At 40.5% G+C, this 25,752-nt stretch overlaps 1 protein-coding gene across 3 annotated transcripts; it reads right to left on the minus strand.

Annotated features, from left to right (window-relative positions):
- Window positions 1-25,714, minus strand: mrrf (mitochondrial ribosome recycling factor). 3 transcript variants are annotated; one of them, XM_030742871.1, is made up of 7 exons: window positions 25,596-25,714; window positions 20,872-21,051; window positions 20,598-20,750; window positions 12,306-12,424; window positions 4,261-4,352; window positions 2,784-2,943; window positions 1-763 (listed from the first exon to the last, which is right to left on the minus strand). In XM_030742871.1, exons 2-7 carry the CDS (start codon window positions 21,047-21,049, stop codon window positions 686-688), a joined length of 780 nt encoding a protein of 259 aa, XP_030598731.1. In that variant the 5' UTR covers window positions 21,050-21,051; window positions 25,596-25,714; the 3' UTR covers window positions 1-685. The 3 variants fall into 3 exon arrangements, with proteins under 3 accessions (XP_030598731.1, XP_030598732.1, XP_030598730.1); XM_030742872.1 differs by having other exon boundaries at window positions 25,592-25,679; XM_030742870.1 differs by lacking the exon at window positions 25,596-25,714 and adding an exon at window positions 23,021-23,085.
- Window positions 25,715-25,752: the final 38 nt, after the last annotated feature.

Raw genomic sequence — 25,752 nt, forward strand, 5'->3', positions numbered from 1 at the left:
CTTTAATGGACTCCATCAATAATGTTACGTTCCCAACTTTATTGTGTTTAAAAGAGAGTAGCCATATTATCAATCCTCAACATGGACAGAAATTAAAGGCCTTTTTTTTTTTGGGTTGTTTTTTTCTTCAAGTGCATTTTTTAACAGACTTGGAATCAATGTGAAACAAATGTTTGGCAGCATCTTAACGGTATCTGTTCGGTCGACTCCTACGTCTCTGGAACAAACTCTCTCTCGCTCCTGCCACCAAGACAAACCCGCAGCCAGTTTACATTGAGACGGGTGCGCTTGCTTTTATATAAACAGACAGCCCCTGTGGCAAAGGGTTTGATTAGGAGGAGGCCCACAAATCCCATTAAAAGTCCATTCGTTGCTTTCTTGGTGTTTGTTTGAAGACAGGAAGAGTAACAAGGGAGGAGGGAGGTGACGGGTAGTCTGTTGTCGTTTTTGTACCAGTTTTTGTTTATGCACTTAGGCAGCTAAACACAGATATCACAACGCAGCAAAAAATGTCTTACCCAGTGATGTGGGCAGGAGCAAGGGCCCAAGATGTGGTTCTAAAAAAAAGAAAAAAACTCCCTCCCCAACATGATCCAGTCACTATTAGCAACATGTAAAAAGACATGTTGCTGCTTTTCAGACTGTCCTCCAAGCTGATCAGAGAGACCAATAACAAGTATAACAGTCAGCCTAACAGCTCCTTGGTCTTGGCTGCAAGCTGTTTGTCGATGTCTGTTGCAGTGCTGTCTGCCATTTGCTGAATCTGTGTAGGCAGAGAGAGAGCGAGAGAGAGCGAGAGAGAGAGAGAGAGAGAGAGAGAGAGAGAGAGGAAGAAGAACAGAGAGAGAGAACGAGAGAGAGGAAGAGAGAGAGAAAGAGAGAGAGAGAGAACGAGAGAGAGAGATATAAAAGAGAGAGAGAGAGAAAGAGAGAGATAGAGCGAGAGATATCTCGCGAAAGCTAGAGAGAAGAGAGAAAGAGAAAGAAAAGAGAAAAAAGAGAGAGAGAAAGGAACGAGAAAAAGAGAAAAGAGAGAAAGCAAGAAGAGAAAGTCGAGAGAGATAGAGAGAAAAGATAAAACGAGAGAGCGAGAAGACTAGAAGAGAGAGAGAGAGAGAGAAAGCAAAAAAGAGAGAGAGAGCGAGAGAGAGAGAGAGAGAGAGAGACAGAGAGAGAGAGAACGCGAGAGGGAGGAGAGAGAGAGAGCGGAAACATAGAGAGCGAGAAAGAGTAGAGAGAGCGAGAGAGAAAGAGAGAGCGAGAAAGAGAGAGAGCGAGAAACAGAGAGAGCGAGAAAGAGAGAGAGCGAGAAAGAGAGAGAGAGAGAGAGAGAGAGAGAGAGCGAGAGGTGGAATGAAAGTAAATTTTTTAGCACAGAGGTCTAATAAAAGACGGCAAATTCTGAGTAATAAGGTCACTGAACGCAAACGTAATCTAAACAAACACATTTTTTTATTGAATTTTGGATCTGTATGTATAAAAAACAAAAAACAAACAAACAAAGGAAAAAACTAGTAGAGCTCATACCTCAACCACCCCAAATTTTCTGTGCTGCAATACACTGCAATAGATACCACCCAATACTGTCCATCATAAATGACTAGATCACAAAGACCAGAATTTTATTTTACTGCCTTTTAAAAACTGTAAACTGTGATTTTATATTTATTTTTAATTAAAAAACAAGATCCACATGAACTGATAATGGCATATAAAAAGAGAACAAGAAAAAAAAACAGACATTTGCTGAAATATGAATTATTTGTGTATGTGATTTTTGTGCGGGGCTAGTAGCTCAGTTTGGATTATTGTGAGTATTTTAATTTTAAATAGAAAAATACAATGAATTATCACCAATAAATGTTTATAATCAATGAAAAATTCACTCAGAGATGAATTTGAACATTTTTGGTGATCCTGAACTTGAAAATGAAATCATAGGTTGTTGGTCCACTAAGGAAAGTTTTATTACTTCTGGTTCAAAACTGCTGAGGTAGGGAATATATTCACATGGTAAATAATCCTTTCAAAAATTCCTGGATCCTGATCAGGATCACCACCAAAATTTAATCAGTTGTTCCTTCCTGAAATCCATTTGTAATTTTCTGAGGCATCCCGCTAACAGACAGACAGACAAACACTACCATAGGCGAGGTAATAAAGATAGAGGATATCCTTATATGGTCTTCCCATGCACACAGCTTCTGCTGTTCAAGCTGTCTGTTTTTGAGGGGCAGCCAATCAGATGAAAGTTAGCTTAAAGGGGGAGGAGCTAAAACAGCTGGTTTCAGAGACAGGATGAACTAAGAGGCTGCACCAAGACCCAGTATAAAACAAAACTGGATTATCTTGAACTGTACATAAAGAAAATTACTTTATTAGATTTATGCTTAAGTTATCACTTATCATAAAAAAAACACCGTATCTCTGCACAGTGCTCATGTGATTGCAACAGCTGGAAAACTAACCAGACGCTTCAGTTTGGCAAATCATCTGCATCCACAAATTCCCCTCAACCGTCTACACCTGCATCTCACCACGCTGCCCCCAAGCATGATTTCTGGTTGTACTGCATTCAGGGGAAACCCAACATCTCTACAGCTTAAATCGGCAAAGCAACTGAGATGGTTAAATGGAACTACAGGCCAGAGTAAAAATATTTATATCCGATTCTGGGGGGAGAAACGGTCCCTTTAAACTTCTCTACTTCAATATACAATATATAATATAGCTCAGTGAATCACCCCCCCCCCCCCCCCCCCCCCGCTCTTTTCATCTCGTACCTGTTTTTCTACGAGTCGTATTGTGTCCTCTGAGTGTCCTTCCTTTGCTTTTTTGACCTGTGTGACAGCATTAGAGCGCACTCTCCTCACTGAGTCTTTAGCCTTGTTGCTGAGCTGTTTGGCTACCTTGGCCAGGTTCTCTCTGTGCTCCCGAGTCACTCTGCAGGGAAAAAGAGAAAACATCAAAAATGAGAGGCCGCGCTTTGTGCACCAGGTTACAAAAAACCTGGAGATGGACTACATGCTCAAATGAGACAAATCTTGCTACATGCCAGCAGCTTTGACATCATTTCTGGCACATGCTGCCATCAGCAAGGCCAACACCAAGCGCAAACTGCCTGTTATGCTCCTGTATTTACTGTGTTTATTTAAGAAAAGATGAAGTCTAATACCAGCTTAGCCTGACCGTATTTAAGCAGGGGCTAGGAAGTCATTAGTGTTTTGGTATGTACGGTAAGATTAGAAATATCAAGGAAACAACAATATTTAAGTAAGAGACACTGAAAAACAATCACAACTTTGTAGCAAATAAATGTGGAAAGACAGAATAATGAAAACAAGGGTCCTCACTTGTTCATATGTGGATGCTAAATGCTTAATAAGTATGACGTCTGATCCTTTTAGCTCTGACTTGCAGCAACCACCAAACAACAATCACTTCCCGACCTTAGAGCAGAGCTGAAACATCCGTCATCCTAACAACTTTGCATTCACTCTGCATTTGTTAATCACTTAGAAAGTCCTACTTCCCATTTCACTCTCCCTCTTTGTCCTTAATTGGCGTTTTTTCCCCGTTGTTTTTGCCTCAGGGACTATTTGCAAACAATCCAAGTGCGGTGTCTATTTACTGCAAACAATACGGCCTAATTACCGATTCCAGGGCCAATCAAGAAGCGCCTTCTCTTTGGAAATGCAAATGGAGGCTTGGAGCGTGCCGAGACTGATTGCAGGGGGAAAAGCAGTCTGACTCTTGTGTCCCTCCTCTGCCAGAATAACACCTGCTGCTCCACGCACACACGCTCATGATAATACATGCACATAAACACAAGATAGCATTCATGCATGGAGACGCACGTGCACGTGTGTATATGTAAAAAAAACTTTATTTTATATACACACACTGAGCAGTTTAGTGAGTGAGTGACTGATTGTTTTGTGTGAGGTTGTTTGATTTGGCTGGGGGGGGGCGAGAGAGAGAATGAGTGAGTGAGGTCTAGCCAGAGGAGAGGAGAGGAGGACTGACCCAACCCTCACATCGCCACACTGGGGGTCTCTATACATCTACAAGCAAAAGTCAATAAACCTGTCAGTTTCAGCAAAGAGCACGAAGACTAGAGGAGGAGGAAAATGGAGGAATAAGAGAAGAAAAATAAAAGTGAAAGAAAAAAGACGGAAAAGGAAGGAAAATGCTAAACGGGGGAAAGCATTTTATGGCCTCAGGCGTGTTTGTCTGGGAGTGCGTCAGAAAGAGACTCACTTGGGAACGGGCACCTTAATGATCATCCCGTCCACCTCTGGGTTTAAGTTCATGCCGCTCTCTCTCAGGGCTCGGGTGGCTGCTGCTGTAGCCTGGGGGCACACACACACACACACACACACACACACACACACACACACACACACACACACACACACACACACTTTAGTGAACAGAAAAGCAAAACTACAAGTGCAGGTAGTGGCTTAGCTCCAGCTGGCAATCATTAAGGTGTTGTGTATGTAGTGTGTGTGTGTGTGTGTGTGCCTGTGTGTGTCTCAGGGAAATCCCATGTAGTGTGGAATTGCCTCGGGCCACTGTCAACGCTCAGGCCTGTGGGACAGGACTGAGAGGTTGCAGGGCAGGGTGCTGACCCCTGCTGACCCTACAGGAGAGTCTGCTTGTAGGTGATACATGGACACAAACACACACAGACACACACAGACACACACACACACACACACACACACACACCCTTGAAGATTAGAGTTTGCATTAAGTTATTTTTGAAGGTTATCTGCCAACATCATTACACAGAAAGCTACCATACTCTTGCACGACTTATGAGAGTTATACAATTTTGCTAGCCTGTGAACATTGGGGGGGTAGATATGTAAAGTTGATTTGTTTTGTTAATAACAATAACACACACGTATATATATTTATTTATGCTGGTTAGGTTTTCAAAGTCAACTTTGAAACTGTATGTAGGAGGTATATACAGGATAAAATACCCCCCTGACCCATGTGTGCAACTAAAATAAATAAATATGATAAATAAAGTAAAAATAAAAGAGAGCTAGAAGATTATGAGATACAGATATGAAAGATAAATGATGTATCAAGTATAAATAGGAACTGCACAAGATATAGTAAAGGCTGTGCTCAATTATTATTATTATATATATAGAAATGTGAGGGGTATAGAAATGTGAGGGGTATAGAAATGTGAGGGGTATTGCAGGACATTTTGCATGCTGCCTGCTGATTCTCCTTTAAGGGGGTTAAAGGGTGCTCTAAACTCCACCAGGTTTAACCAATATGGTGAAATTAAAAACATTCAGGTTACACATGTTTATAGTAACTGATAAATACACTGTATTTTTAGTGAATGCACTGGCATACAAATTCTGCTGTCTCACTTTTCTTAACCACTCAGATCACTTTACACAATAGGAGGGAATCGGGGTTTAGTATTTTGTCCGAGGACATTTCGATGAGAGCCCGCTGAACTGCCGCTGCAGTCGATGTCTTCTGGTTGTGAGCACCAAGATTGTGACAACTTAAAATGGTCGAAAGTGACCGATATAAGATTTTAAGACCGATACCGATATTTGGGAATTTAAAAAGCTGAAATATCGGCCAATATTTATTTTTCTTTTAGGCACACAAAACAAAAAGTTTTCCATACCATTTTTTTCTGCATAGCCAGTTTAAAAACTTTATTGTCACAAGTCGTTGGTTTACTTCTTCCCAGCTCTGCTTGGATGTTGCAGAGTGCCCTCTGGCAGAGAAACTATGCAACATCAACACATCAACACTCATAACTTGGTTGATGGGAGTTTCTCACATTTCTACTTTTTAAAAAAAAATTTATTTAGTGACTGCTATAAATGCAGACGTTAATATATTGGTCCGCAGATATATCGGTCGCACGCTTAACTCATTTCTGTCATGAAAGGTAATCAAGACCATAAATAAAAGTATGACCAGTGCGTCACCTTTGTTATTAGTTAATACAACATCTAACTACTGTAACTACTTTCTGTGGTACACAGTGCATGCTAATACAATGGCTTGGAATCACTTTTGTTGTAATCAAGAATAATTTCAAAACATACAGACGACTTCCTTTTTCTCAGCTGTTGCTCAAAATATCTTAAACTCATATTTCCCTGGAGACCAGCTGTCATCTTTATAATGAATTAAGATCGGAGGAGATGAAAAGAAGAGCATTGTGTGGACACTGACTAGAGAGGCAGCTGTGCTGTATACACATAACACAACACAGGATCAGGAAAAACTGCTGGACCACAGACACACAGCACACACTCACATCAGTTAGCTGATCAAATGGATAAGACAAGTTCATGTGTGTAAAATTTAGACATTATCTATCAAGTCAACCTTAAGTTAAGCAATGACTTTATTACAACCATAATACTACAGTTTTAGTACATACACACGATGGAGTGGAATTCAGGTCCTTTAAATTACTTAAAAACACAGTTACACTCCTCAAGCCAATTCAACAGCATCACAATCCTGTTCCTGAACTCTACAAAGTGAGCAAGAAAAAAAAAAAATCTCCTCTTGCTTCAGCCATCACTGACTTATTCTGTTTTCTCAACAGCTCCTTCTGGCCTTAACCACTGGGGGAAAGAAATGGCAGCAACATTAAAGGAATTTATTTGTGCGCATTAAATTAATTCAAGGGGTTTCTTTTCTTTTGTTAAAGTCATCCGGGAAGCAGGCCTCCAATTGCACTCTTTGAGTGAGGGGTGATAGATTCATCCCATACCTATGTTTGATTGTTCTCAGCATCAAATTCATCACCATTTCCTCTCTCTGACGACCACTCTGGTGGTTACTAAAACCCGAGCGGAATTTCTCTGTGAAGGCCGGGCAGGTTCTGGTTAATATGTTGGAAAGGAAGAGAAATTACACTGAAGTTTCACATCAAACACTCACGACTTGGTTCAAAGAAAATAGGCTAGGGGAGAGGAATGTGTGCAACAGTCTGTGTGTGTGTTTGCTTTTAAAAAAAGAAAAGAAAAGAAAAGAAAAAAAAACATTTAATGCTTAAACATGGACACACACACACACACACGCGCACGCCTACGGATCCACGCATGCTGGTTAGATGTTGTTTTCTGTATCTTCCCCGACTTTTCTTAATGAATGAATGGAAAACAATGGCAGGGCCTCTACAGTTCCTGGTAATGGATAGGCATCATTATAAGCCTGTTAGCTCTGAGTACTGACGACTCACCTCTGTGTGGGGCATGGGTAACACAGGACATGACTGGGTAGCTAGCGTGCGTGTGGATGAGTGTGTCAGAGTGTGTGTGGTCTGTGGTTTCTAGTGTTTCTGGGAAGGAAAAAAAAAAAAAAGACTCCGGATTCAGGTGGAAAACTGACTTTACAGATTTGAGGTGTTGATAAATACTTGGATTTGCATGTTGTTTGTATGCTGTGGTTTCACCTGGAGAACAAATGAGGGAAACCACAAGCCTCAGGTGACCGGCTAAGGAAGTAGAAGGTGAAGGAAGATATTTAAAAACAGGTTTTTGTTTGGCAAGCTGTCCTGGAAAAAAAAAAAACAAGCTCTTGGATGTCATTTGTGCATTTAAGAAAACCTTCTTTTAACTCTGGATCTTATGGTGCTGAGGCAGATTTTTATCATTTGGCCCTTACTGCCTCTTCCACCTATTTTAATCTGGCTAACTTAAGCATATTATGACGATTCTACACAGTGTACAATCACTGGACTTTGGAGCTGCTAATGACGCTAAAAAGGAATCTGTGTTTTACAGAGATGACAGGAAAAAAATGATCATAGTTGTTTTTTCAAGCCAGACGTGACCCTATCTGAGAGGGTGGAGTCCTAAATGATCAGCTAATGCTAGTAAGCTTGATTGAGGAAAACGGTGGCTGCCTGCTGATGATTTTTTTTGGGGGGGGAATGACCACAGCTGGTTGCACAGAGAGTGAAGGTGTTGCACAACCACCTTTGACTGTAAGGACTGACGCACTGGCAAAGGCTTGCAAATAACTATCCACTAATCTGAGTCAGTCTGCACTGGTGAGCACAATTTGTCTGCAACAGGAGACTCGACTTGCCTAGTTGCTAACTAGTTGTATTCTGATTATATTCCTACATAAAAGTGAGGTTGCTGAGCACCTGTGTCATTTTGCAGTTAAATTGCCATTCTGCAGCACCCATGGCAGTATCTGTGGAAGAATTTCTGTTTCGCATCTACAAGACTGGCTGGAATCTGATTGCAAGTAGTTAATGTGAACTTCTGTGTATGTAGATGGCAACAAATTTGCAACAGATGGCAATAGATTTGAAGTTTTCACTGATTATCACAGCTGATCCCTACATTATCACAAACAGGTTGCATGTAATTGCCAACTTGGCCCCGTTCAGTCGCATACTGACTCCATCTTATTGCATGTGGATGGTTGTACTATGGCTTCCAATTACTGCTTTCCCTAATTTTACATGAAAAAGCTTTATAAAGTTCAGTGTTTAACTGAGCAGATTCCCACCCCACAGTCTGAGAATCTCTGGATTACTAACACCTGTGGTTACTGCTACTACACTGTGTCAACATGGCTGACAAGGACCATTTTACTGCATTAGAAGTAATTTTACATTTCATACATACATTCATTCTTTTGCTGCTATACTGCAGTTGCATAATTGTGCTAGCTAATTTTTGCATTAATCATGACTAAAAGTACACATCTTAACCATTCTTAATTTATCCTTCACGGTCCTCTGTCTGAAGTGCACTTCCTATGTAGAGAAATCATGAAACAAATGTTAACTGGAGCTATCAAGGCTGCTGGGTGGCAGGAGGGCATATAGTGACACTACCTTTAACCACAGAAAGTATAAAAGATGGAAGTAGCTTCTGGGTGATGCTTGTGGTTGCAGAAAGACATCCAGTCCTTTAGAAGTTCATAGGAAAATGACCTTTGGCCTGATCTCTGCAAACACTTTCCTACTGAGATTAATGAATCAATCACTCAATTTCAGGTCATACCGAATAAAATTTTTGGTTATTCTAAGTGTCAGAAAGGAGGATAGCAAAGGAGCACTTGACCTGTGAGTCCTGACACCAATACATATCTTCTTTGTGCAAATACAATCAAGGAAAATCCACAGCAAAAGAAAACTACGGCCTACTACAGACAACTGTGAAACTACAATACTACTGCTATGGTAGCTTTGTTTCTTCTGGTGGTATAGCTGAAATGAACTACCAGAGATGCACGAGAGGATTTATGAGCACTGCTCACGAAAATATTAACAACTGCTTAATTGAGGTGCAAAAGGTCGAGGATGCCACCCAGGATGAAAATGACCAATTAAATGAGGGAGCACCCAGAGCAGTGCAGTGCGGCAAAGAGCTGCAGGACAAAAGGTTAACAATGTGCTGCAACCTGCATGAGTACAAACTGAAAACAGACAAGATGATCAAGCGTGAAGGATTGTACAACATCAACGTGACTTTTGATAGGAGAGAAAATAATAAACCTTAAACAACCACCAGAGAGACAAGGGCTGTTTAGAAGAGACTTTTTTAAAGAGACAGGGAAAGTGAAATGCCTGAAGGAGCAGCTCAGGAATACTGGAGACATACTGGAGCAGGAGAGTCTCTCTGGGAAGCTCACTGTAAACCTTCAAAAAAGAGGAGGCCTGAATGCCAAACTGCAGCACTCTGGAGGAGAGTCTGAGAAAGGAAGTGGCAGAGAGAGAGGAAAACTGGAAGAGGAGATGAAGGCTGTGGAGGAGCAAAATAAACTGTTGGAAGAGAAGAAAGTGCTGGATGAGGTAAGGGAAAAAGTTAAGGTGGCAATCAAAAACTGAAGGAAAAAAATTGAAGGGGGGGGACAACTGAAGAGGGTAAAGAAAACTCTGACAGAAGCAAATAAGAAATATGACAAGGATAAAGAAAGAGATAAAAAGACAGAAGCTGAACGGGCCAAGAAAAGACTTCATGAAAAGGATAGGGAACTGGAGGAAAACAAGGAAGAATTGGAGGAAGTGCAGACGGCACCGTAAGAGCTGCAGAAAGAAACAGAAAAAGAAAAATAAACTTGGTGAGGTAAAACAAGTAGTGGAGGACACACAGACAAAAAAATAAAATATTACAGGAAGTGTTTAGGGAAATGAGAAATGGAGGAGACAAAAAAAAAAAAAAAAAGAAATTGCAAAGATGGAAAGAAAACAGCGGAGACGAGAAGGAACCTGATGAAGACCAATACAGAGAATCAAGACTGGACCAGATGTGCGAAAGAAAGATTAGAAGAAGCAGCTGAAACACAAAACGGGAAAGGAAGGAGCTGAACAGACAAAAAATAAACAAGTTTGAAAAAGAAAGAAGAGGAGGAGAAAACAAGGAATAAGGGTAGCTGGAGCTGGATCCAAAATAAGACTGTAACGGGGACCGGAAAGTGGAGGAGGCTGCTGATTAAGCAGAACAGTAGAGACCTCTTCCTTGATACTTTCTCCACTTTTCCTCCACTCCCCTTCTCCCTGTCCTCCCTCGATCAGCCTTCTATTTTTCCTCACATCACCCCCTTTCCTGATCCATTTACCCTTCTTCCTTATGGCCGTGTTACATGGATGTTCCCCAGGAAAACTCCAAGAAAGCATTTTGGTAAATGGAAACTCTAAATTGTCTCCAAATGAATGAATATCATTGTGAACAGTATAAATCATAAAAGAAGTCAAAACAATGAATTAAAAATAAATCAAATAAATTTTTTATTAACAAGAGCACCGCTGAGCGAGTGCCAACACTCAGCTGTTTTGTATTTGTAAGGAGAATGGGAGAGGTGGTGGTGGTGGGGGGGGGTTTAGAATCAGATTTAGACTGGGAGTTAGGTATTTAGTTGTAATGGCTAAGTTTCACCGTCACCTAAAACAAACTGTTTCAAGAAGTGAAAACTCATTTAAATTTGACTGTTTCCTGTTGGGTGCTACATGTGACAACAACCTGACCTGATTATCCCAACACTGTTCAAAGTTTACAGGCAAAAACGGCTTGTGTGTCTGTGTGTGCGCACGCGCAGGTGCACCCTCCTTGACACACGGGGCAGATAAGCCAACTGCGGCTCCAGGGGGGGAAAAAAAAAAACAAAAAAAAACGAAAAAACACAAACTACCCACCATTCAGGTTGAAAGTGGATTGGACGAATGGTTGTGGACACAGGCGAAGAACAGATGCCTTAAATTTTTTAGTAGAATTAAATTGTGCAAAACAGTCTTGAAGAGGAGTTTTTGAGCCACAATTCTGAATTTGGAATTCATTTCATAGGAGAGAAAATCTGTGAGCTGGTTTAGGTTTGTCTAAAAGACATTTCTGTCATCCATCCGAAGGGTTTTAGCCGGACCCAAATGAAAAGAAAAAAAAAAAGACATTTTAATTGTGGTTTGTTTACTCAGGCAAAACAGTCCATTTTGTTAATAAAATGGTCTTAAACACAATTATGAGCCAGGAAAACCCTGGTTATGCATATTTCGGTATTTTATCCCATCTGCTGTGCTTTCCCTTATCTTCCAAATTCGTACATATGCAGAGATACTGTCGTTTGCAACATTTTCAGATCATATTTTCTTGTCATTTGCAAGAATAAGGGATTGTCCAAACATTTCTGCTCGATATTTAATGAGATCAAAGAAAATTTAACAGACAGCAGAGAAAGTTGTTTATATCAGTCATTATCATCTCTGGGTATATGACTGCATTATGAGGCATACAAGACGAAAAAGCACATTTAGCTTTTCCAGACCACCAGAAAGTCTGGCCACCCAAAAAAAAAACAAAAAAAAAAAGTGACAATCTACAAAGCAAAGAGAGGAGGGAGAGAAAAGAAGCAAAAAAAAAAAAAAGAAGAAAAATAATCCATTCCTTCCTAACCTGGGGGTAAAATGAGGTCATTTCCTATTCTCTGACAACTCACACTAAGACATATCCGCACTGCAGTACACACATACAGACTTTTGCTGCCATCTTTCACCCTAGAACAAAGGGCTCCCTGAGTGATCAATCAATTAGCATCTGAGATGCAGGACAGAGAGAGAGGTAGGTCAGGTTTCATTTACAGAGTAATGTGGGATTCCAGTTCTGGCCTGGCTTGCTTTTCCTTCTGTGAGGCGGACCATCTATCTGTCTGTGCTTGTGATTATTTTTACAAAGCTTAGTTACTGCGCACTTGTCTGTATGAGACAAACTGATACTGGTAGGAAGAAATCCTACTTGTGCATGCTCTGTTAGTCTGTGTGTCTGAGTGTGTGATCGTCTTACTTCAGGGAAGCTGCTCATGTTGACCATAATGAGCTGAGGTGACTTCATGGAGATCTGACCCAGCTGCCTGAGAGGGAACTTCCCATCTTGAGTCGTCACCACAATGTGATCCAGAGCTCCTAAACAAACACAGGCCGATACAAGTGTTTACTTGCTTTATTTGTTTACCTTCTTGAACAATTTAGCTGTTATTTTGTTCTCACTGTGTGCAGGGAAGTCATCCTGAGTTTTCCTTTTATCAGTATTAATAAACTGCAGGATTACCGGTTTTACAGGCTGCATTTTATGCAGCTTTGACTTCAATATTCTCCATTCAAGTTTAATATATTTTAATTCTTCTTCCTGACTTACTGCTGTTTTTAATAATTAAGTCCATCTTTCAGCACTATGCATGTACAACAGAATATTTTTTATTCAAGCATTGTTGTCATTGTCATATTTACAGGTTCTCACAAACACACGATATTGCGCAAAAGTCTTGTGTCACCCCTCTTTTCTATCAGCTGATTACCAACTCCTATCTCCTTCACCTATCTCAGCAAGTGTTTATCTGAACTGTTTCACACTTGCTGGTTGTAATGTGGGGAACCTGAGTAAGCCCAGTGATGAGTTTGAGGTTGTTTGGTTGAGTGGTTCTTGCCTTTTGGTAGTTTTCCATTACCAGTGTTTCCTGCTCCACTCAGTGTTTGGGGGAAAGGAAACACATACGCTACAGACACATTTGTTTGGTTATCTTTGCGTCTCCATTTCCACGTATGTTTGCACATTTCAGTAAATCGCTGCATCTATTTCCCATTTTCCAAGCAAAATATAAAGATCTGGAGGCTGGCCCAAGACCTTTGCACAGTACTGCAGCCGGACATGTTTTTCTGCACAGCCAGATTCTGAACTGGCACACACCCACACCCACAGAGTGCGTGTCCATATAGCTGTCCTCTTCAGGAGAATAACCTCGTAATTGCCTCTACGTGACATGTTTAGGGGACATCTGTAAACTGCAGCTCTAAAAATTACTTACAGAACAGTAACTGTACTTTTGGTTAAAAGACAGGTTAATCATTCATTTATGCTGCATAGACAGAGGGAAATCTATTTTTAATCACTCCATAAATCAGAAAATAATGTCAAGAGCCAGAAAAAAAGAAATTCCATGTTTTTTTACAAATAAAGTAAAATCTGTCTCTAAATGATATATTATCAAACCCTTCTGCAAAAACCTTCAGAATATAAACAGAGAAAACTAAAAGTAAGCGCTTCTAAACTGGGAAATTTCAAGCTCAGATTATGAAAAGAAAATCACTTTTTGATAGCACCTTCTAAATACATTAATAATACATTTTAAACCAATATTTGTAATGCAGTGATTTGCACATTCGCTTAATGAGCGAATGATTCCTGGTTCGATCCCAAATCCTTTCGGGTTTGCAAGGCATCCGGTGTAAGAAATCCGCCGAATAAAACAGCTCTGGCAACCATTTGTAACTAAGGAAACAGCTGAAATTAGCTTTATATCACTAAAAAATCTCCACTTAAGTACATTTCTAAATATATATGTGAAATATCACAACTCACTAGACATCCACTGCTTTGCATGAATGTCCAACAGACCAATTGTGGTAAAATAGATATCCAAACGTGTATTTTGCAGCATTTTTATGCATTAGTCTGAAAAAAGTTATGGAAGCAAAATAGCACAAATTCTCAAAAATGAATATGTTCTTCACTGTAGTGTCTCACCCTACATGGCAATACCAGCACTGGCACCTAGTAAATATGATGTTACTATGCTGTAATGGAACAGATGGAGGGAAAAAAGTAACCATTTAGTAATTTTTAACAAACAAATAGAGGAATGCGCAACAGCAGCCACAAATTGGAGACGTGAGTAAAAAAAAATTACAATTTTGGAGACCACTGTCAGACTCTTAAAAGTTTCCATGATCTATTGTCTCTCCTTACTGTCAACATTGAAAGAAACTAATGCATGTTTGCCAACACAAGCTGACTTCTGTCCCTCCCTCCATCCACCCACTCCTCTCCCTCTCTATCCTCCATCTGGCTAACCTCAGACGCGGTTGTTTCCTTCTTCTCCACCTCTGCCTTACATCACTCCCTCCTGGCTCACCCAGTGGGGGCTGTGTGGTGGTGTGTGTGTGTAAATGAGAGGTGAAGAGAAGGTGAGCCAGTGGTGTAGTTTTCTCTAAAAGATCAATTTATCATATGATTTCAAGGATGAAAAAAAAAAAAAAAAAAAGACATATCCAATCAAAAATTAGACACAGATGCAATGAATTAAAAAGAAAATGTCGGTATGATGCGATAACATGGATATCAGCAGGATCACTCACATACTGCCTACGTTCCTGACAATTATACCGTCTCCCTGTTTTATTTTGTCCCGCTCATTGCCTCACAGTCCCCCTGAGTACATGCAGACAACTCATGTCCATCTCTCAGCTTGTCTGACTTGGTTACCTGCGCCTTCACAACGAGCACCAACACATCTGCAAGTACTTTAAGCAGGCAGGCCGGCAGACAGTCATTTCTACAGAGATGGATGGTGAGGAGGGGGGTGGCAGATGGTTGCAACATTAGCAGAAATTTGATTAAAATGTCCTTTATTTTCTAACACATTTTAAGTTTTAGATATACTAAAAACATGTTTTTAGTTGTATACTACATGTGTGTTGTTGCGATCTAGTGATAGGTAGAGGTACCACATTGTGTGCCCCCCCCCCCCCCCCCGAGTTACCCCTCATTTCTTTATATTTTGCTTCTAAGGAGCCAGAATTTATAATTTTTTTTAAAGAGGGCTGAGCAATATTTCTCTGGGCTTTCTGAAGGTCTTTCAGAGTTTTTCTTTGGGCATTGGCTGCTTTTTCAATCATTTTCAGTCCAATTATTGTACCTGAATGTTTTTCTTTTATTTAAGCCACTTAACACTGCCACACAATCACTGAAGCAAACTAATTATTAACTGAAAACTTATAACTTGGCATGGTGAGCAGTGTGGGGCATATCTAAAAAACATAAACAACCAAATAAAAAAAACAAAACAAACAAACAAAAAAAACGCAAAACACATCTATAGCAGATAAACAATATCGGAAATTTGTGTCCTTATGAAACAGGGAAAAGAATCTGGCAATGACCTGACACAGGACCTGAAAGATGCATCTGGCCTTTCAGTTGATCCATCTACTGTTCACTGAAGCCTCATCAGAAATGCTCTCAGTGGAAGGGCGGCTGTCAAGAAGCCGTTCTTAAGGAAGGGAAACGGGAAGATAACGATGAGGTATGCTAAATTACACAAGATCTGGTCTGATGGAGTCATGAATCCAAATTTGAAATTTTTTTTTTAATTTGTCATCAATATGAATGAAGGAAGTCAGGATGGAGGTACAACAGTGACTGTCTACAGCCACCTGTAAAACCCTGTGGAGGCTCTGTCATGGATTTTGGGGCTGCATTTCAGCCAGTGGTCTTGAGAGCTTGTCAAAATTTATGGAAATATGAATGCAGAAACATTTTTTTTTTTTTTTTTTTTTTTTAAGTAGTGTGGGATCATCTTGACAGAGAAGAGAACAAAAAGCAGCCAGCATCCAAAAAAAAAAGAGCTTTGAATGTCCTTCAAGGAACCTGGAGAACTATTCCTAAAGACTACTTAAAGAACTTCAGAGAGTTCAGGCTGTGTTGAAGAATAAAAAGTGGTCACACCAACTATTGACTTTCACACATTAGGACTGTACAGACTCTGGTGTTGCCTTAAATACTGTGGTTTAAGATTTTGTATAGTAGTATAAATAGTTCTGTTTTCCATAATAGCAAAGCTGTGGAGGAATAATACTGCTCTATTTGTCTGTGATGCTGCTCGGGTTGTTCAGGGCAAACACACTGATTTGAATACAATGAAAAGCAGCACTTTGATTTTGTGTAAAGTGCTCTGGCCTGTGTGCAGTTATATGTGATTATAAGTCCCTCATTGGAAGACATAAGCCACCATTCTCTGACACATTACAAACACTAAAAGTGTTGGAGTAGTGCATTTTTTTGTGCTGTCGTAAATCATATGCCAGTTTCTGACACTGGCACTCCAGTCCAACCCTAAACTAAACCCTGGGGTTTTCCCACATATAAAGGACTTTTATTTTGGCCTTCTCCCAAAAGAAAAAAAAAAAAAAACAAACAAAAAAAACAAAATCACCAACACTGTGATAAAATATTATTATTTTATTTACCTAAGCATAAATATGCTTTTCTTTTTCAAATGTCCAGGAGTAACTGGAAAATGTAATTACTTCTTTTAAGTAAGACTCGTTATCAAACTCTATGTGGACTGATTGTGCTTATGTGCGTAGTCTGTGCACACAGGCACATTTTCAGCCAGGAAAAAACAGGCTTTTGAAGGAGTGCGAAAAAAAAAAGAGGCAGGCCAAAATGCTCTTTTACAAAAACTTTGCAAAATTTCATCAATCTGATGTCCAAAAAATTGATTCTCACAAAGACAGCTGGAAGCTGGGCAGGTTTTTATTCAATTTACATTTCTGCAGATCCACGTTCTCAACAGGCACAATCTCACACACATGCATTCAATGAGTGGATCCCTGAAGCTGCCCTCTTTCCAAAACAGTAATTTAATGATTTCCTACATGTGATGTGATCAGAGGACGTCTCTACATTGTAGCTTGGGTGGGTTACAGTTACTGCAATGAGAAAATATGTTGATTAAGACCTTTAGAAGTGGTGATATCCATGTTTCATCCAGTTGTTTCTACCTGTCTACTAGAACCAGCTACAAGAATGTGAATAAGGATATATCCAAATCTGCTGAAACCTACTTTTAACAATGTTTTCATGGAAACAGAACGACTTTCCAAGTCACATCTGTGATGACCACGATATAGTGGGCGCAGCACTGACCCCCCACCCCCCCTCCGCATTTATCTGTTTGACTTTCTGCTATGTGTTTGCTGCACACATAAGTACAGATTCATGGCAACAAACAGCAGTACGTATAGTCATACACTCGCTCTCATAAGTTTAATGAGAGCCAGATGAGAGGTTCATGAACAACACACACACACACACACACACACACACACACACACACACACACACACACACACACACACACACACACACACACAGAGACACACACAGACAACTGACGTCATCCCATTCCACCATCTCATCTCTGCTGTCAACTCTAAGTCCTGCTGCCTCCCTGGATTAATGTCCAGCTGGACAGAGGAAAGGGGGATGAATGGACCAGAGGAAGGGAATGAGGGATATCCAGATTTTGGGGTGGGGGGGGTGGGGGGGGGGGGGGGGGGCACAGGAAGGATGACAGAACAGAGGGATGGATGAAGAGAAGTTTAGAAAGGACTGGAAAGAGAGGAAATAATGTCAGGAACTCTTAAATGAAATGCCTTGTAAAAAAAAAAAAATAAAAAAATAATAATAATAATAATAAATAAAAAGATGTTTCTTTGGGGCCAGATAAGAAATTTAAGAAACAGATGTAAGAAACAGATACTGAGCAGAGGGCAAAAATATGAAGCTGAGAAGTACTGGAAAATTATAAGAGGAAAGTAAAGAAGGGAGGGGTCCACATAGCAAGTGACTCAGAGCAAAAAATCTGTTGAGTGACGACTGGAGGGAAAAAAAAAAGTTGGAAATCTAAACGGCAAGACACGACACCGAAGGGTTAATCGATGTTGTACGTGTCTTCATTTTGTGTATAACGAAAAAAGTAGACTACACTGAACTCAAATCAAATATAAAGTGGAACAAATTCAAGATAATTTCAGTTTGAAGTCTGAATCAGGCAGCTGCTTCGTCCCTCGGGAACTTCTATTACACACCCCACCTCTGACGCCCCGAGTGTGCTCCCATTTGCTAAAACGCAGAGAAAAAAGGCCGTGACCTGGATGTAGTTGGGGAAACAGGGGCCAAAGCAGGGTCAAGGTAACATCAAATAGGGATCTCTTTATGCTAAGCCCTTTGGCACTAGGTCAGAGAAAGAGTTTTATTCCAAGAGTTAAAAAAAGAAAAAAAAAAACAAGTGAGATGAGCTGTTAAGAAAAAGGCCTCCTCTTATCTACAGTATACACACTATAAGCAGTTACCCATTTTTTTTCCTCCACTATATTAATTCTGAACTCAAATAATAGATACCACATTAAAGTTCTTCTTCTGGCATGAATTTAACCCCTAAAAACTCCTTTTTGTAAAAACTTTGACTTAAAAGATGTAAACAAGCACAACTTTACACATTTTAGTATGGAAATTAGCCCCCCTCAAAATAAAAAACATGCCTGCAGCTCCCCTCCACTCTCTGGGTTTCAGCTGTAATTTGAGCAGGTTTGCAGAAATCTGAAAAGAACTGTGTGAGAGATGTCGCCCTTTTCACAAGCACAGAATCAAAAGGACAGATGAATATGAAGACATCACACTTTACTAAATCCTTCACACCATCACTGGCTTTGATCCTCAGGCATGAGCAGATTATTCTCTCTTCCTTGGTGAAACTCTTGCAGGCTTTAACTGTTGCTACCTTCAGATGCTGATGCTTAAAACAGAACACAATGATTTGCAAATCTCATAAACCCGTATTTTTATTCACAACAGAACACAGAAAACATATCAAATGCTTAAACTGAGACATTTTACTATTTCATGAAAATTATTATCTCATTTTGAATTTGATGGCAGCAACACTTCTCAAAAACTTAGGAGGTTGAGGCAGCAAAAGTCTGGAAAAGTAAAGTGGTACTAAAAAGAAACAGCTGGAAGAACATTGTGACACTAATCAGGATCTTAGAGGGGCAGAGTTTCTCTGAAGGAAAGATGGACAGAGGTTCACAAGTATTTGCAACTTGTGAAACAATTTCAGAATAATTTTCCTAAATATAAAATTTTGAAGACTGAATAACTCATCATCTACTGTGCAAAATATCATCAAAAGAGTCAGAGAATCTGAAGAAATCTCTGTGTGCAAGGGACAAGGCTGAAAATCCAGATTGGATGCCTGTGATTTTAAACAGCACTGCATTAAAAACAGGAATGATTCTGTCATGGAAATCACTGCCTGGGCTCAGGAACACTTCCAGAAATCACTGTCTGTGAACACAGTTCACTGTGCCATCCACAAATGCAGGTTAAAGCTCTATCATGCAAAGAAGCCATATGTGAACATGATCCAGAAACGCTGCTGTCTTTTTTGAGCCAAAACTCATTTAAGTGGCTAAGTGGAAAACTGTTCTGGGATCAGGTGCATTGAAATTCTTTTTGGAAAACATGGACATCCTGTCCTCTAGACTAAAGAGGAGAGGGACCATCCCGCTTGTTATCGGCGCCCACTTCAAAATTCTGCATCTCTGATGGCATGGCGGTGCTTTAGTGCCTATGGAATTGTCTGCTTGCACATCTGGAAAGGCACCATCAATGCAACATATGCTCCTATTCACATGACATCTTTTTTGGGGTCAGGCTTTGCATATTTTAGCAAGTCAACAGCATGGCTTCGTAGTAGAAGAGTCCGGGTCCTGAACTGGTCTGCCTGCAGTCCAGAACTTTCCCCAACTAAAATCATTTGGCCCATCATGAAACAGAAAATATGGCAAAGAAGACCCAGGACTGTTGAGCTGCTAAAATCCTCTATCAGAAATGAATGGGACAACATTCCTCTCCCAAATGTTCCCAGCTGTTTACAGACTGCTGTTAAAAGAAGAGGGGATGCTACACAGTGGTAAACTTTTTGGGAGATGCGTTGCGGCCATCACACCTCAAATTCAAAATGAGTCAATATTTTTCTTTAAATGGTACCTTTTAATCAGTTTAAACACTTTTTTTATTGAGAATAAAATATGGGTTTATGAGAGTCTGTTTTTATTTGCATTTTGCACAGCATCCCAACTTTTTCAGAGCTGCGGTTGTAGATTTCTGCTTTTGTGGAATATTCACTTTAGTGATACCCTTTTTATAACTTCAGTTCAATCTAAATGGTAATTTTCAGTCAACTCTGAGCCACTTGTGAGCTTTTCTGTGCATGAAAAATCACAGAGGACACACAGCTAAACATTTAGCACCCATGTGTGAAACTGTCTTAATGCATTCAGTCTGGACTGTACGTACACCGTGTGATGTCTGAAATTTCCTTTAACTTGAGAGAGAATGTATTGATGCTTCATTTGCCTTGTTGGCAAATGTTCTCTCCACTTTGTACTCTGCCTTTCATTCCTCATCATTTCCGCACAGAGGCTAAAACAGAAAGTGAAATAAGCCGACTACCTGGCGAGGTTCGGATGCTGAGGTTCCGTGTGAAGTCATCCTTGAGCGAATCGAGAACAGCGGTCATGTCCTCCTTCACTTCATCCAGACTGATGATGTCTTCCACCAGAGCTGAATTAATGTTCACCTTAGCTGACTGGCCCTTTGCCTTGGCTTGGACGATTAAATGAGAAAAAGAAGGAAAAAGCTGAGGGAAGAGTGGAGACTCATCTAGATAAATAACCCCACTTTTGTGCCAACAAAATCGTGGAAGTTCAGTCACCTCCTGACTAACCTTTTGCCTTTTTGGTGGCGTAGAGCCTGATGCATCCAGCAGCAGAAGCAGGGTGCTGGATGTTGTCAGGACCAAGAAACGGCCTCGAACTTATGCAAGATGTGAGCGGAGACCTGACATGTCGCAGCAGGGGCTGACACAGGAGAGGCCGCAGCAAGCTCAGATGATTCAAAGCCATAACTGTCGACACACAGAGAGGAAAAAGTGAGGGTTTAAATTAAATTTTTTAAAAAAAGGAGATAAATACTATACAGCTGAGAATGGAAGGCCAACATGTGATTACATTTGACAGAGTTACAAATCAATCAGAAAAGCAGCTGAAAGCACAGCTGGTAATATTAATCAAAATGAGGTAATAGCTCATATCAGCCAGCAGGAGGTATGCCTTCATCTTCTTCTAACATTACAGTGCCATGGTCTCTGTGCTCAGTGAATGCATGATAATTTCTGACAGAAATACAACTAGAAGAAAGTGAATGCAACCTACTAATCTGTCATCTGCTACATGTTCTTTGTAGCATCTCCGATGCAGTCTATATTTTTGACTGCAGTATTCAAAACAATTAAAAGGAACTGACTTGCAGATGAAAGATCGGTATTTGATTATTTTGTTAAATTAAGCAGCTGACAGGGATGAAGAACTCATCCATAGTAAATGTAATCCCATATTATCATAGCTGCATGCACAGTATAGTGATTTAACACATTTTTTGCTGGTGTATACATAATGAGATCATGCACTCCCGTTTGCTTGACAAACAGCAGCTTTGTGACCAAAAGTTTTCCAAAGTTTTTTTTTCCGTTGCTTGACTGATTATTAATAATTTTACAGGGACTGCAGCTTTAATCACCATATAAAATTGACTTCAATAAATAATGACAGTGTATATATGTCACTGTATGTTTCTGATTCTATTAAACATGTTGCTATGTTACATTATATGGACAAAGGTTTTGTACCGTCGCTCTTTAATCTTCGAATTCAGTCCCATTACCACGTGTATAATATCAAGCAGCTAGTCATGCAGTCTGCCTTTACAAATATTTGTCAAAGAAAAGAGCTCACTGATTTCGAGTGCGGTGCTGGAAGAGGATGCCACTGCTGCGAAAGTTAGTTCCTGAAAAATGCAAATAATCTATAATCAGCCCGAAGTGGTATTATTGCAAAATAGAAATATTTAGGCACCACAGCAGCTCAGCCAGGGTGGCACGGAGGTGTGGTGGTCAGCATTATCACCTCATAGCAAGAAGGTCCTGGGTTTGAATCCAGGCTGGGGCCTTTCTCTGTGGAGTTTGCATGCTCTCGCTTCTTGAAATTTCTCATCAACTTATCTAAATGACAGTGTATTATTTTTCTGGTATTCCAATAAAATTCATCACTCCACTTGAATTACAGACCATGCCTTTGACCAGAGTTTCTCTCAAAGTAGAACAGAGTGGGTTGAAAAAGTGATTCTACCACCTACATTACATCCAGTTATACTCATACACTTAAAAACAAGTCATTTCTCATAAATCTGGGGGATAAAGCTAACTATTATCTCAGCCCACGCGTACTCCTCTGGGCATTCCTGAGGGGGGAACCTCCCATTCAAAAACACAACAACATGACAGCAGCCCCTGCTTTACTGTGGACAAATCACACCCCACCTTGCAAACAGGCTCTTGACTGTGAACTGTGTCACGGACCCTCAGTGTGCACACACAAGTGCAGAAAAACACAGGGCTATTATAGCCCCCAGACACAAACACACACACTAAAGCCCGTCTTACACAGTCAGCGGCTGTGAACAGCGTGCGGTGGACTGCTGCCTGACTGACGTCTTCTATTGTGCCTCCTGCATTTGTAACTGTGACCTGTGAGGAGAAACATAACCATCCTGCTGCAAGAACAGTTTTGAACAGCCATATTTAACCTTTTAAGTCAAAAGGTATCACAACGAGCTTTAAACATGCCATTATCTGGGATTTGTCTCTAACCAGACACAACACTGACACTGACCTCACTGTGCATCACTGTATCTCCAGCTACCACTAATCCCTGGTATCAATCCAACACTAACTCCAGATATTAACCAAAATCCAAACGTATTCCTGTGGCAATATTTTGGTTACACAGTACACCACCACCTCCGCCTCCAGTACAAACCCATAACAGGCATCCATGGCTGGCAGGTTTCCCGACAAGTATGATGCGACACGCCACAATGGGGCAGAGACGACTGGCCGAGATGCGGGATGGTGACAGATCTCTTTAAGAAGCCAGCCAAGCAGAAAGAGTGAAGCACAGGTGTTCAGTGGGATACTGTAGCCTCATGTCCTGTAGATTTCACACACAGAGCAGCAGCTGCAGACACACCCTGCTTCTTCCAGCAGCAGGAGCCAGCTGGTGAACCGGCACGCTCTCTCCTTTTGCACTACAGCCTGAGCGGAGAATAACACTGCAGAGAATCTGATGAAGCTGGCTGTTCAGAGCGAAACGAATCATTTTTCTCATTACCAATCAATCATTATTTTTTGGTTTGTTTTTCCAATAACTGTTTAATATTGAGCAGAACTGAGCTCGGCTTAATGTTAATTTTATCTCTTCATAAGCTTATTGGTGCAGCCCTCCATAACAGTTCCAGTTTCTTATGTGGCCCCATGGGAAAATTAATTGCCCACACCTGGCTTAGTACATAATGAATTCCTAGAAATTGTACAAACTGCTAATCTAAACTTCTCCAAAATATCCTTTTTTAGACAGTTACATCTTTTATAACACAAAATAGCAAAATATCCTCATATTTTAGAAGCCAGCACCAGAAAATATGTGAAATATTTGATGAGATGAACTTTCAATTCTCATACAAATAGCAGATGAGCTACGCCAGACAGATGAACTTCCAAATGGGATCAATAAAGTTATTCTTATTTTTAATTCAAACTGATGTCTAATCCTTTCCACACATAGTAACACTAGTGTTTGACCGATATATCAGATGGCTGATATTATCAGCCAATCAGCTTATCACAGGTATGTGTTTTTTAGCAAAATATAATGTAGAAATGGGTGTCATGTTAGAGGGTTTTACTCATTGCTCCGATTTGTTCCTCCATCCTCTGGCCCGTGACCCAGAAATCAATCTTAGTACCCAGTGTCGAAGGGTGCAACATTGCATCCTTTGCCAAAGTGGGGGTTTTTTTTGTTTTTTTTTACCATCAGTGTACAAAAACAGGTGTGGTGCACAGGTGTTTAGTTGATCGACTACCCAAACTTTCTGCCTGTCATCGTCTGTGTGTGATTAAAAGAGAGTTTGGAATCACATTGTGTCATGTTGTAAGTTTAATTGAAGGAAGCCCCAGATATAAAAACACAATGCAAACACTGGAGATAATGAAATACAAAACAATTTATAATTCAGAACAAATTTATAAATTTATGTCTCATCACCGCCTCCTCCACTCATGTCTTTGGTGCAGAGGAACATGGATGCAAGGAAGTACAAACTGAGAAAAGAGAGAGGGGCAATCTCAGCACTGTCTACAGCACATGCACCAAATCACATCACTGCTAGCAGATCGCATGGGTAAACCACTAACAAAACCCCGTAACTAAGAGAACACAACTTGCACTTTGTTGGTACAACCTGTTCAAATCCTCCTTAGCGCAAATATCTAATCAGCCAATCACATGGCAGGAACTCACTGCATTTAAGCATGTGGACATGGTCAAGATGACCTGCTGAAATTCAAACTGAGCATCAGAATGGGGGAAAAAATGATTTAAGTTACTCTGAACATGACACAGTTGTTGCTGCCAGGTGGGCTGGTCTGAATAGTTCACAAACTGCTGAACTACTGGGATTTTCCCCACACAACCATCTCAAGGATTTTTAGGGAATGTCTGGGTGAAAATGCCTTGTTGAAGCCAGAGGTCAAAGGAGAATGGCGGAAGGCAATAATAACAACCTGCTATAACCCAGGTTATGCAGAAGAGCATCTCTGAACAGACAGCACATCTAACCTTGAAGCAGAAGCAGCACCAGAAGACCACACCAGGTGCCACTCCTGTCAGCTAAAAACAGGAAACTGAGGTTATGGACTCACCAAAATTGGACAACCCGGTTTTGTCAAGATGTACCTGATAAAGTGCCCAGTGAGTGTATATATATGTAAAAATATAAGCTGCTTAAGTATATAGCAGTTTTAGTGGACCCTCCCACAGATCGCTATTACCCAGTTGAGCAGCATTTTGTAGTTGTATCTATAAGAGACCAAAAATAGAGCAATATGGTCATTAGTTTTACTGACTGGACACTAGTGACTTCATAACAAATCAAATCAAACACACGAATTAGTCCGAAATGTGCCCTTCAGCCCTCTATGATGAACATAACGTAACTTCACAGCATGTTAAAACTGAAGATTTTTTGCGTTACTTTAGACTTTTCAGTCATGATTGAGTGCAGATTTCACCGCAGCCAAGGAGCTACAGTTCGCGTTAATACAAACCGATGTATATTTAGGTTTTAATATATAGATTTACTAACTGTAACTCTGTTTAACTGAAGCTGTGTGAAGGTCGGGGAAACGGGAGCGTGCATGTCACACTGCCTTCCACACTTAAATTGGGCCAAAAAAAAAAAAAAACCCCACACAGTCTAATGTGTTCAATACAGTACTACCGCTAATTTCAACAATACAAGCCTCAACTGCAAACTTGCACCAGAAAACACACCTACTTCAAAAAGTCTTCACAGCAGAACATCAACCAGAAACCACCAGGGAAGACCCGCTTGACACCTATTCCGTCATCACCACGAGCCTTAATCTTAGGGCCACCTGGTAGCTGTTTGTAATTCATACGGGTTACGCCGATTGGGCGGGGTTACTGACTGA

This window comes from Archocentrus centrarchus, chromosome 12, assembly GCF_007364275.1.
Source record: "Archocentrus centrarchus isolate MPI-CPG fArcCen1 chromosome 12, fArcCen1, whole genome shotgun sequence".
Classification (NCBI taxonomy): Eukaryota; Metazoa; Chordata; class Actinopteri; order Cichliformes; family Cichlidae; genus Archocentrus; species Archocentrus centrarchus.